Source organism: Mesoplodon densirostris, chromosome 4 (genome assembly GCF_025265405.1).
Source record: "Mesoplodon densirostris isolate mMesDen1 chromosome 4, mMesDen1 primary haplotype, whole genome shotgun sequence".
Classification (NCBI taxonomy): domain Eukaryota; kingdom Metazoa; phylum Chordata; class Mammalia; order Artiodactyla; family Ziphiidae; genus Mesoplodon; species Mesoplodon densirostris.
In genome coordinates, this window is record NC_082664.1 from 173,618,744 (window position 1) to 173,632,381 (window position 13,638).

Sequence of the window (13,638 nt, forward strand, 5' to 3'; positions counted from 1 at the left end):
GTTCAAGAGAAAAGGAAATACTATTCTTCCCAAGATGATATTCTTGGATATCACTGTCAAAATATGGTCTGACAGGAAAACATTTCAGGAATGATTAAACTTCTTGTGTGTTTAATGAATTTTTCTTTTTCAGCATTAACTCCCACAAATCCTTCTCAAAATCTTGTGAAGTAGATCAATTTCCTTTCTAATCTGAATAAACCTACAGTCCTCAAAAATGATACTGATGCTTACTAAAATTCAACATTTTAAAGAAAACCTTTCAATAATACATACTTTATGGCTAATTTTATATTTAAAATCAAATGTCCTTGGATTTTTCTAGGTCCTCTGATATAAATGTGGCATAGTGGAAAATTACATTTAGAAGATTAATTTTGATAGAAATTGGCCAGTTAGACCAAATTATCAATCTATAACTTGGATACAGATTTGTCTGTGGAACAAAGCCGGAAGGAATTCCCTTTGCTGGTTTGCCCCTTGGGATAGCTGGGTGTGGTTTATTTTCTTCTCTGACTGGAACAAAGATATGCAGGAAAATCTTCTTTTACAACTAAAATTCCTCCTTTTTACAAACAAGCTTAAGGAGAAAAAAAAAAAAAGCAGGGGATCAAGCCTGGCTTAATCGTTTGCTTATACTGGTGCATATACTGGATTTTTTCCAGGTTAACAAAACTAAAGCCACAGGGAAGATGTGTGCAGTCGTATATTTAAGCTACTGGCTCACACAGTTTAATGGCTGAAAGTATATAAAAAATATGAAGGCGGAAGAACAACAGTAAGCAGTTATGAGGCATAACAAGTTTTCTTATTCTTTATTAGTTTAAAGGAAGCTGGAACCCGATAACAATATACCACATACGGTTCAGAACCAAACAAAGGCTGCTTAGTTATTTATTTTGCAGTTGCTCCTTTTAGGAAGTGAGAAAAAACAGCTCTATTGGCACTCAAGTTTATTTTCTATTAAAATCCCCATAAATTAGAAAACCTCTCATAAAACAGTGGAAATGGAAAAAACTGTTATTCAGAAAAAACTAAGTATCCTAGTTTTCTATAGCACGTTGGGTAGTGTGATCAGTCTCATAAGGCCACTTAAAAAAATAATTCAACCTCTGTATTCTTCTTTAGGATAATACATAATAGTGTCTTGCCCTCTGATGGAAATACATGAAAAATTTATGCTTGCTCAGTTTTGAGCACTGAAAACACTTCTCCCTCCACCCCCGATTTGCTGTTTCTCATGTCCTGCATGAATAAAAGGATGCCGCTTAGAAACCAGGGCCTTGCTGCCATTGTATTTTTTCTAATTAAAATTCAGAGTATTAAACACAGTTGAGTACATCCAAGCATACATGACATACCGTTATCACATACCGGAAGCTCCAATCAAGAGCACTGGGCAAAGGCCCATTTCATAACATCATTAAGATTCATTGTACGCTGCTGTTCAGAAAGACTTTGTCAAAGCAGATAATAATGGCCTGTCAGAAGTGCGCAAACAGAAATTTATATTAAATTGTCCTTTCCCTCCTTTATTAGGATGGGAATCTACTTGCAGTTCCAGTACATGGGCTCAGAGGTTCAATAAAACGGCTTCCAGGTTTTAAGATTGCAAAATATTACCAAAGTAAAGTATTAAAAAAAAAAGTTAAGTGAAAAATATTTGAGTAACTAGGTGGCGGTATAGTAATCAAGCATAACGACTTTATCAGAACAAAAGAAGGTGTATCTCAGGGGTGTGAAGGCAGTTTGAGTCGCAAGGCAGAGTGTTTAATTTGGAACAAATCAAATAAAAGAATTGCTTTCTTTTCCTTAAGAACCTTTGGGACTCTTCATGTTATGTTATAATCTCAGAAAAGAAAGCTCGCTCATTAAATTTTTTTTTCCTTTTACATCCTGCTGAGTGAACATGCCTGGGAGACAAACGTTACATGCTGGCTTCCTGAGTGTAGTCGTAAGTAGGATGTTATCTGTAGATTCAATGATGAAAATTACTTCTTTAGACTCGATACTTTTCTTTGCCGTGTTCATTGATCACACATATGTGCTGAAACAATAAAGGATTTAAATGCATCAGCCTCTTAACAAAATATAATAAGTCCCCTACATATGAACGAGTTCCATTCCGAGGGCGTTCGTAAGTCCAATCTGTTCGTAAGTCCAACAAAGTTAGCCTAGGTACCCAACTAACACAATCGGCTATATTGTACTGTATTGTGATAGGTTTATAATATGTTTGCATCTTTGGGCTTCCCTGGTGGTGCAGTGGTTGAGAGTCCGCCTGCCGATGCAGGGGACATGGGTTCGTGCCCCGGTCCGGGAAGATCCCACATGCCACAGAGCGGCTAGGCCCGTGAGCCATGGCCGCTGAGCCTGCACATCCAGAGCCTGTGCTCCACAACGGGAGAGGCCACAACAGTGAGAGGCCCGCGTACCGCCAAAAAAAAAAAAAAAAAAAAAAAATGTTTGCATCTTCGAAAGTTCACAACTTGAAGGTTCATATTTAGGGGACTTACTGTATAAACTGCAGAAAATGGGATTCAGTAAGAACAGAATGTCATCTCCTACCTGCTTATTGCTCATTTAAATACATACCTATGTATTTATATGTTTATGTACATACATATATGTATAAGCACACACACGCACACATATATGTATACGTGCACATATACATAAAATCTAAAGAGACCCACTAAAATGCTTGACAAAAGTTTCTTCATTGTTTTAGTTTTGAGCTCTTTTCTGAATCTGGCTCTGTAGGTCTGTAACAACCAGAAATGCTGAGGGTGGTGGAGTACAGTTAGCAGTGGTGGAGATAGATGTGTCCGGCTGGTGAAGTTACACCTTCTAGGGTGAATAGAGAAAGAGCTGTGCTAAACACAGTACTGACTCTCCTCTGACCCTTTTTGGGTGGCAAGAAATGTGTCAGAAATATTTTGATGGCACGCAACACAAATGGTGTTGGGTGAATGTAAGCAAAAGGGGGGGTGTTATTGGTAGGGTACTGGGGTAGCTCGCAGAGGTAGAGGAAGAGCAGAGAAATGAAGCAACTGGAAGGCAGGAACCGGGGTAGCTCCAGACCTCAGCCCACGGCTTAAGTCCAAAATCCCTTGGTCTCTGTGGCGTTGGTTTAGGTTTCTAAATCCTAGGAGAGAGACACGGACTGGTCCACTTTGGGTAAGATGTTTACCTCCAGATCATTCAGCAATGATAGGGTCATACACTTGGGGGTCCATGTCTACATGTTAAAATGATTTCTCCCAAAGGGGGGAATAGTTACGAGCTACATGCTGCTGTAATTGGAACCTTCTAGATTTCAAGCACTGACACTAAACAGTTTATTGAACACTGACTGTTAGTATGGTTGAGAGGAGACACAGTCGATGACGATGGAGAAGAATCAGTAACAAGCTATCTTTCTGCTTTTAACTTCCTTATTTCCTTCATACAAAATAGAGACAATCATAATTGCTTCCATCAACCTAATACCTACCTTGCTGGGCCATGGTGGAAATTCACTGGGGTTACAAATGCCAAGTGCCCAGGATATTCCTGACACAGAAGACACTCGATAAATGGCAGTCATCATTACGGCTATCACAAAACTTTGTTAAATTGATGTCATTGTTAAGTTCTTGTGAAAAGGGGGCTAGGGATTTGCATGCAAGACTTAACGTTCAGATCTCTGAAGTATTCATTGTAATCTAAGGCATAACCCACCACAAAGAAGTTTGGGATCTCAAATCCAGCATCTGAGCAGAGAGAGGGAGGAAAAAATCAAAGGAACACAATTTAAAGAACAGAAGTATAAGGCCACCATATGCTACTGTTGGCACTTAACCTATGACGACTTTCCATTAGGCAGAAGTAAGTGAGAGAAGTGACAGACAATGCATAGGATGAGCCCAGTAGGACCTGGACCGGAGTGACTCTACTCAGGGAGACAGAACGACCAGCAAACAGACGGTGAAAAATGACTGCAGTCCCGGTAGACAGAGCTGAGCAAGGGCTCAGGCAGCCCCGTGGATATCAAGAAGTGTGCATGCGTCAGGCATGCAGCCCTGCTGTTCCAAAGCAAGCAGTATCCAATGATATCATATGCCAAAGGAAACACTGCAAAGCATGAAGTGCAGTTCAAACAGAAGGTATTCCAATGCTGTAATACATGAATAGGGGCACAGGCTGTTGCAATAGGAAGCCATCCTCCCACGACCCTCAGTGTCCTCAGCCGGATAAAGGGCTGGAAAGAAAACCCGGGAGACAAGATGAGAGGAAAAGGGACGGTCCAGCCTGAGGAAGACAATGCTAAGGGTTACTCTAATGCTAGTCTTTGAGTCCATAATGCAGATGATAGTAATTAGCTCTCTGTCTCCACTGAGGGCAGGATGGGAGTAAATGGATTGAAATGCAGTAGGAGACACTTAGGTTAAGCAGAGGATGAATATATTGAAAGAAAGATGATTTTTATTGAAAAGAATTCTTAAGGAACATATAATAGCTCTTCTTCTTTAGGTCTTGAAACTATAGCCCAATGATTTTTCAAATTCTTTCCAGTATTGGGGAAATCTTATGTTTATTACGGTATTGCAAACGAGAGATGTACTTGCTTACTTTTATGAAACAGTACTTTGGCATAGCCAGTGGACTTACAGCCCAGAGAAATGTATCGCCATCATTGACCATTCACCACCATTTTGGTCCTTCTGACCAAGGATGCTTCCACATGGAAGATGCTTCCACTGGTTCTTGCTCGCAGAAAGTGCTAGAGGTGAGGGACTTATTTTTCTAAGGATTCCATTACGGGTCACTGTTAGGAAGCCTATTTGACCCCTCCAAACTGTAGGTTTCTTGAGAAAAAATAATCAAAGAGAAGAAGCAGAGCAGAAGAAAAGATGTCAGAGGATAGAAAAGGTGTCATTGAGCATAAAGGAAAAAGTCAATTACGAGAAAGGACCAAAAAGTACAAAGCCTCAGAAATCCGGGAAGAAAGAGAGAACAGAGATTCTGAGCTAGCTAAAAGAATATTAGCAAATCCCAGGAACCCCAGGTTGTAAGGATAATGATGACTTTACAGCAAGCAATGCAATCCTTAAAACAGGCGTGGCAACTCAGACTGGGAAAAGTCAATTCACAAGGCCAAACCTTCTGAGTAAAAGAACGTTGGGGCTTCCCTGGTGGCTCAGTGGTTAAGAATCTGCCTGCCAATGCAGGGGACACGGGTTCAAGCCCTGGTCCAGGAAGATCCCACATGCCACAGAGCAACTAAGCCCGTGTGCCACGACCACTGAGCCTGCGCTCTAGAGCCCACGAGCCACAACTACTGAGCCTGCATGCTGAAACTACTAAAGCCCACGTGCCTAGAGCCTGTGCTCCACAACAAGAGAAGCCACCGTGATGAGAAGCCTGCACACAGCAACGAAGAGTAGCCCCCGCTCACCGCAACTAGAGAAAGCCGGCGCAGCAACGAAGACCCAAAGCAGCCATAAAAAAAAAAAAAAAAAAAAACATTGGATCAGGGACGTCCCTGGTTGCGCAGTGGTTAAGAATCCACCTGCCAATGCAGGGGACACAGGTTCGAGCCCTGGTCGGAGAAGATCCCACATGCCACAGAACAACTAAGCCCGTGCACCACAACTACTGAGCCTGTGCTCTAGAGCCCGCGAGCCGCAACTACTGAGCCCGCAAGCCACAACTACTGAAGCCCGTGCACCTAGAGCCCATGCTCCACAACAAGAGGAGCCGCCACAATGAGAAGCCTGCACACCGCAACGAAGAATAGCCCCCGCTCTCTGCAACTAGAGAAACCCCGCATGCAGCAATGAAGACCCAACGCAGCCAAAAATAAATAAATAAAAATTAATTTAAAAAAAAAAAGAAGAACACTGGATCAGTAGGACAGAACAGCCAGGAATCAGAGTGACCTATGTCTAGCTGGTAAATGGCTGCAGTTCCTACCTTTATACTTGCAATGGCAGATGCTACTTACAGATTCAGGGCAAGAGTAAAAGCCACGATTGCAACCAGACTGCCTGGGTTCAATACTGACTCTACACTTACAGCTTTGTGACCTTGGCAAACTCTTTAACCTGGTTGTGTTCAATTTCCTCATCTGTAAAATGGGCACAGCAATAGCACTTACTTTAGAGGAACGTTGCAAGGATTAAATGTGTTAATCTCTGTGTAGCCCTTAGAACAGAGTCAGGCACATCATAATCTCTTACTATGTGAGAATCTTTCTGTTTTGTAAATAAATTCATTTGCATCTTTTTTTTTTAGATTCCACATATAAGCGATGTCATGTTTGTTTTTGTCTGGCTTACTTCACTCAGTATGATGATCTCTAGGTCCATCATGTTGCTGCAAATGGCATTATTTCATTCTTTTTTATGGCTGAGTAATATTCCATTGTATATATGTACCACATCTTCTTTATCCATTCATCTGTCGATGGACATTTAGGTTGCTTCCATGTCTTGGCTATTGTAAATAGTGCTGCAATGAACATTGGGCATGTATATTTTCAAATTATAGTTTTCTCTAGATATATGCCCAAGAGCAGGATTGCAGGATCATATGGTAACTCAAACTCACAGACATAGAAAACAAACTTATGGTTACCAAAATGGAAAGGGGAGGGGAGAGATGAATTAGGAGGTTGGGATTAACAGATACACACTACTATATATAAAAGAGAGACCCAGCAAGGACCTACTGTATAGCACAGGGAACTATACTCAATACTTCATAATAACCCCTATAAGGAAGAAGAATCTAAAAAAGAATATATATATACACACGTACACATATATATGTATAACTGAATCACTGTGCTGTACACCTGAAACTAAGACATTGTAAATCAACTATACTTCAATTTTTAAAAAATTTTAAAAATTAAAAAAATAAATCTCTTACTACTGTTAGCTGCTGTTATTTTATTAATGCTGCTGCTGTGACACAAGACATTTGTAACTAGTTGGATATGTCTGAAGTGCATGTCTTTCAACTTCAGTTGAAATCTTCTCTATACAGTATCTTACATTATGTCCTTAGAAGATTTCTGTTTATTAACCTTGTTGTACCTTAACTATATCCAGACTACATTCCCGAAGCCAATAACTGGATAGGGACATGCTATTGGGTCTATCTGGCCAGAACTGACATTGTCTAGATTTAATACACCCCGCCTAGGAATGAAACTTGTTTTTAGAATAAAGAATCACTGGTTCAATGTCACTGGCACATTACCCATCCATAGTGTGCTTCTTGTGCTTATGTTTGTTCAGCTTGCTGATGAGAACTGCAGCCAAATTATCCCAGAGGCTTGAGTGCAAATGTAAGTCATAAAAATCAAGCTGAAGTCTGCCTATGCAAGTGAAAAAAAAAATCGCCTCTAGTGTTAGAATAATAAATAATCAAGCAGCTTGTTTATCCTCTCTGGCATTAGAACTATTCGTATCCTGGGGAGGAGGGAGGAAAGTGCCTTAGATGAAGAAAGTCCTTCAGAACATGTGTCTGAACTCAAGTGTGAAGATGGTACCTAGAGATATTTGCTCTGTTAATTCTCTGTGTTATTATACTTGTGTTTGAAGGTGGTGGAGAGGTGTCTCCTATTTCCCCTTCTGCGCTAAACTTCAGGCTTGCTGGAGGTCAGCACTGTGCACTGTCCGCTCACAGTTCCTGGAGCCAGTAGAACACCTCTCAACCTGCCCAGTGCCTCTCGGTGTCCAACTGGTGGGGACAGAGGCCAAGGCAGGAATCCCGTGCAGCCAAGTCAGCCCAGGAGGGGGTCACGTCTCCCTCTACCCCCGGAAACCAATTTAGCTGAGTTCTTAGGAGTGAAGGTACTACGGAAAACCTAAAAATAAAAACATTCCGTGTACACAACACAGTTCCTGGGAAAGATGCAAAATCAGAAAATGAAAACCTCTGGTTGTAGAGGGTTCTATTGCTGGGGAGACCACAGACATTTTATGGGACCATCAAATCTTTATAGCTTCCGTTTCACAAGAATGCCAACAACGAGGAAACCAAAGATTCTGAAATACAAAACACTACCACCAGCCAACAAAAACTCAAAAAACACTTACAGTCAGGTCTAAAGCCATCACTTCTAGGTGTTCTCTTCACCAACAAACTACCATTAAAAGAAAAAAAAAAAAAGCTTTAGTGATCCAGATGAAACGTTTGTGAATTGCAAATAGAATTGAACATCATTAAAATATATATTTGAGGGGGCTTCCCTGGTGGCGCAGTGGTTGAGAGTCCGCCTGCCGATGCAGGGGACACGGGTTCGTGCCCCGATCCCGGAAGATCCCACATGCCGCGGAGCGGCTGGGCCCGCGAGCCATGGCCGCGGAGCCTGTGTGTCCGGAGCCTGTGCTCTGCAACGGGAGAGGCCACAGCAGTGAGAGGCCCGCGTACAGCAAAAAAAAAAAAAAAAAAATATATATATATATATATATATATATTTGAAACATGCATTTTTTTTCCCTCGGGCACATGGGGCACGAGCACAGCCCTCAAATTCCCTCCTGCGGCACCTCATCAGTGAGATTCTGGATAAAAGGGAGAGGGGCGCGGGCATTGGGGCTCTGCCAGCTGCTCCTGGAAACAACTAACAGAGGCATCGGAAAGGGGCTCAGACACACAGCAAAGCATGTCCTCTTCCCTTTCCTCTCTGTCAGGCTAGCGGTCAAATGGGCTGTTTGTTCAGTATGGTCGAACCACAACACTACAGGGCAAAGGGTCAGTTGTTTGGAATTGACTGCACTCATTGGAAACAGCTTCCTGTGTCAGCACCCCTCTCGTGCTGGTCTGGAAAGACAGAAACAGCGAAGATGTGAACGTGGCACTCACCTGGCTACCTTAATCCTCTTGGGCTTGTATCTCTCTATGCTACCAAGCAACGCTTTCATGGTTCTCCCGGTTCCGACAACATCCTTTGCAAAGAGGACAGACAAATTCAACCAAATGCCTTCGGGCTGCAGTAAAAGGCATCTCATCCAGACAGATGATTCTAGTCCTTATTAACAATGCATCATAATTAGAACTGCCACCAAATTAGAGTAAAAGTAGGAGGCGGAGCCGGTTATATTTTTTAGACAGGTGCTTCTTTCTGGAAGCTGGGTTTGGGGGGAATATATTGGTGACTATTTCCTCCTAGAATCCTTGAGCTGTGTTGAAAGGCTAAGTTCAGCCTCTGGAAAGCACGCGGGGCTCTTTATCGAGTGCATTTGGATTCATGCACGCGCATTCGAGGACTAAATTTGGCCCTGAGGTTATGTAACACAAGACAGGATGCATGAATTTTCATGGACTTGGGGTGTACATCTGAATACGCTGAATGGATAAACGCCTCCCCCCTTGCTCTCCTCACTTAATATGAGATTCTATGGCTGGGAAGTGAGATGTGTCTGGACAGCAGCTGGTGACAGCCTGTGAGTTCTGAGGGTGCAAGGCTGCTGTGAGCTGGGGCTCATCCCCGCTGATGAGCTGCTGCATAATTAGAGTAGAATGGGCAGCCGAAATTGACTGTCTGTGGGACAGAAATCAGCTGTCAGGAGCTGATTATCAAAACAACGGGTCTGAATTTAGCCAGGGTTGGGCAATGCATTTGGCTAGAGGGTCTACTTCATGGGTTACGTCTGAGGCAGAACTGCAGATACATGTGGCACACTTAGGCAATTGTAACCAAAGCTTGAAAACAACTTCCCTGAATTTTTGCCAGCTGATAAGACAGGCCTGCTGGGCTATAGGACCCGTTCTTTCTTTCTTTTCTTTTTATTTTTTAAACAGAAAAACAAATTAAATTAAATTATAGATTTCCCCTGGATAGCAAATTTTTAGATTAATTCTATTTATGATTTGGATGCCGAGGGGAGAATTATTCCAAGTCATTAGAGGACATTAGCAAGAACACTGAATTAAGGGTGAAGAGAATTCTAACCTTGGTTTTACTATTAAAAAAATTTGGTTCTGTGGGCTAGTTTTCTCTTCTGTGAAAATGTCTGATTCACAAACAGGTATAAGAACCAATTTAGACATGGGTGGCATTAGATATAAAACCGGATAAAGTACCATGCAACTATTATTGCAAAGCTTCCATTCTCAGTTATTTCAAGCCAGTGATTCTAGTTGACTCCTATTCTGTAAAATTTGAAGAGCCCTAAACACAGTGGGAATTCAATAAATCCTTGGCCAGTTTGATAACAGGTTCTATATTTCGAAACTCACCATTAGATTCTTTCAGCTTCCAAGTATGGATAAAGAAAAGTCAGCTTACCTCCACAATGAGGACATTCTGAAATAAAAAAACAAGACAAAACAAAAAACACAACTATGTAGAATATGAGGCAAATCTGGCTCATAAGATAAACACACAGTTTGCTGAGAGTTAGAATTTCACAATCAGCTTAGCTGGTCCTGCGCCGTCCATCTAACCCAAATGTTTGGAGGTAACCTAGGCTTCCAGATTCATTTTAACAGCCTTTCTGGAATTACTGAGTGCTGCAATATTGGTGTCTGTACAGGTACAGTCTTTGTATTCATTAAATCCATTAAAGAATCTTAATTTTATCATTAAAATATAAGATTATTTTGTCCATTTTTAAAATAGGTCATGCCCACGGTATCCCCCGTGGATCACACTGACAGAGAAGTCCCCTTGGTATCCTGAACGCATTTGCTATATTCTTAACCATCAACCCATCACAGCTAGTCAGGGTGTGCATTTTTAGTTTGACTGAGGCTTATCAACCATGCCTATTAGCCAACCAGAATACTGGGAGAATACTTGGTTAATTTAATGTCCTAGTTCACAATCTCTTTTTGTTTCAATCTTATAATGAAAACGCTTTTTAAACTGTTAGTCTGCATTCTTGCCTAATTAAATAAAGTGCACTGAACATAATTAAATCTGTTTTTTTGAAAGCTCAGAGCCTTGCAAAACAAGAGTCATCCTTGAAGTGATTAGTTTCAACTAACTACAAGATATAGTGGTGGCTAGGAAGTGGGATTTGTATAGGCACAAATCCAGAGATACAGTGTCAAAATTAATTAAATACATTTTAAAAATCAAGGTAATGCATACACATGATGAAAATCAAATAGAAAAGTCTAAAGATTTTCTAGATGTTGATGTGTTTCTAACTGTTAAAAGTATTTAAAAATGCTTATGTATTTTATATTAAAGTTATCATGACATTGCACATTACGCATAGCCAAAGTATTAGCGCCTCTAACAAAAATGGCAATAATTTATTTCTTTTTCATTTTTTCCATTTGATCGAGATATAATTGACATACTTGACTATGTTAGTTTAAGGTGTACAGCACAATGGTTTGACTTAGGCATATTGTGAAATGATTACTGCAATAAATTTAGTCGGCAGCCATTCTCTCACGTAGATACGATACAAAGAAAAAGCAAAAGAAGCAAAACCATCTTTTCTTTGTGATGAGAAGTCTTAGGGTTTACTCTTTTAATAACTTTTACATATATCGCTCAGTAGTGTTAACTCTAGAGTTACCATGCTGTACGCTACATCTCTAGACTTATCTGACTTACAGCTGGAAGTCCATGCTTTTTGACCAGGTTCCTCCAACTCCCCGGGCCCACACCCTGCCTCTGGTAACCACAGATCTGACCTTTCTTCCTGTGAGTTTGGCTTTTGTTTTGTTTTATTTTGTTTTAGATTCCACATATAGGTAAGATGACACAGTATTTGTTTTTCTCTGTCCAACCTATTTCACTTAGCATAATGTCTTCAAGGTCCATCCGCGTTGTTGAAAATGGCAGGATTTCCTTCGTTTTTTTTAATGGCTTAATAACATTCCACTGTATATGTATACCACGCTTCTTTATTCGACAATAATTTCTTTTTTTAAATCAATTATTTACTATTATTATTTTTAAATTATTTACTTTTGGCTGCATTGGGTCTTCGTTGCTGCGTGCAGGCTTTCTCTAGTTGCAGCGAGCAGGGGTTACTCTTCATTGCGGTGCGCGGGCCTCTCATTGCGGCAGCTTCTCTTGTTGTGGAGCACGGGCTCTAGGTGCATGGGCTTCAGTAGTTGTGGCACGTGGACTCAGCAGTTGTGGCTCGTGGGCTCTAGAGCGCAGGCTCAGTAGTTGTGGCGCATGGGCTTAGTTGCTCCGCGGCATGTGGGATCTTCCCAGACTAGGGCTCGAACCCACGTCCCCTGCATAGGCAGGCAGATTCTTAAGCTCTGCATCACCAGGGAAGCCCCTCGACAATAATTTCTTAATATCATATAAGCCTAGTACATATTTAAATTTTCCCAGTTGTCCTTCAGATGGCTTTTGTTGTAGTTGGTTTGTCTAATCTAAGACCGTGCACTGGATCTTTAATCTCTTTTAATTTAGAATAGTCTGTAACAATACAAAGGACTTTCTGAGTTCTGCAGAGTACTAAAAAAGTAAAATTATTTAGCAGGCTCCTAAATGATGGGCATGGGAATACGAGTATAGAAAAACCACCTGCTCTTGAAAGGGAACTTTGCAGAAAACTGGAGTTCTTTAGTGAGTTCTACAGAGCAGTCATTACATATATATTTATTTTCCTTTATAGAACATCAACAGTGTTTTCAAACTCTTTCATTAGTGGTATATGGATTGACTCCTGGATTTTTAGTGGCCTGCCTGTTGTGTGAAAAGCTCACCTCCAAAAACAGCAATGCTTTTAGTACCTTTGGAAGGTTGGCTCTGCCTTGCAAAACCCTCCTTGAGTAGAGAGAAAGTGACTACCCCAACTTTGGAAGCATTTTCAGTATTGTCCAAGAGAACTAATCTCTTTATACTTTAATGGACCAAGATTAGCTCCACAAGCTAAGAGACAAAGACTAACTCATCTTTATATGGTCAGCATGTAACATGGAGATTGGTATGTAGCCGCGGCTCAGAAAACTGCCCGTGGAACAAATCAACAATTCTGACCTTCTTTCTTTCTCTAGTTCATTATACTTTTGACACATCCCCTCCAATTTTCTCCTTAAAGATGTATAATCCCTCCTCGGGCCTCCCTGGTGGCGCAGTGGTTAAGAGTCCGCCTGCCGATGCAGGGGATACGGGTTCGTGCTCCGGTCTGGGAGGATCCCATATGCCGCGGAGCGGCTGGGCCCGTGAGCCATGGCCGCTGGGCCTGCGCATCCGGAGCCTGTGCTCCGCAACGGGAGAGGCCGCAACAGTGAGAGGCCCGCATACCGCAAAAAGAAAAAAAAAAAAAAAAAAAAAGATGTATAATCCCTCCTTAACTGAGCTATTATTAATGTTTATTGCTTTTAATTTTGCTTTAAGAAATCTTCTAAAATTCCCATTTTCTTGACTGGGCAACCTTGGGAATTTTTCAGAACATGCTGTGCTTCCCTTAAACACTTCCAATGTGCTAACTCCAGTCACTGAATCTGAGATGTTCACCAGCCCCCATCTTAGTCATCTCATCAGACCGAGCTCACTTCCTCCCAGAAAGCCAGGAAAATCTGTAGCTTGGGAACCGCAGGCAAAAATCCTATGGGGACTCTCCAGAGTGCGTCCTTTCTTTGCTATTGCATGATCCTGATCAAAGCTAATCCCATCGGGTTTCCTAAAGAAAAAGAAAGGAAGGAAGAAAGAGA

The 13,638-nt window shown here is 41.4% G+C and overlaps 1 protein-coding gene across 4 annotated transcripts in view; it reads right to left on the minus strand.

Annotated features, from left to right (window-relative positions):
* Window positions 1-798: 798 nt before the first annotated feature.
* PRTFDC1 (phosphoribosyl transferase domain containing 1) overlaps window positions 799-13,638 on the minus strand; it is a 101,829-nt gene continuing 88,989 nt past the window's right edge. For all 4 annotated transcript variants that reach the window (XM_060095458.1, XM_060095455.1, XM_060095457.1 and 1 more), the window contains exons 5-8: window positions 10,289-10,306; window positions 8,863-8,945; window positions 8,094-8,140; window positions 799-2,047 (exon numbers count right to left, since the gene is read on the minus strand). In XM_060095458.1, coding sequence (XP_059951441.1) covers window positions 2,028-2,047; window positions 8,094-8,140; window positions 8,863-8,945; window positions 10,289-10,306 — 168 coding nt within the window. In that variant the 3' untranslated portion in view covers window positions 799-2,027. The remainder of the gene's footprint in view (window positions 2,048-8,093; window positions 8,141-8,862; window positions 8,946-10,288; window positions 10,307-13,638) is intronic.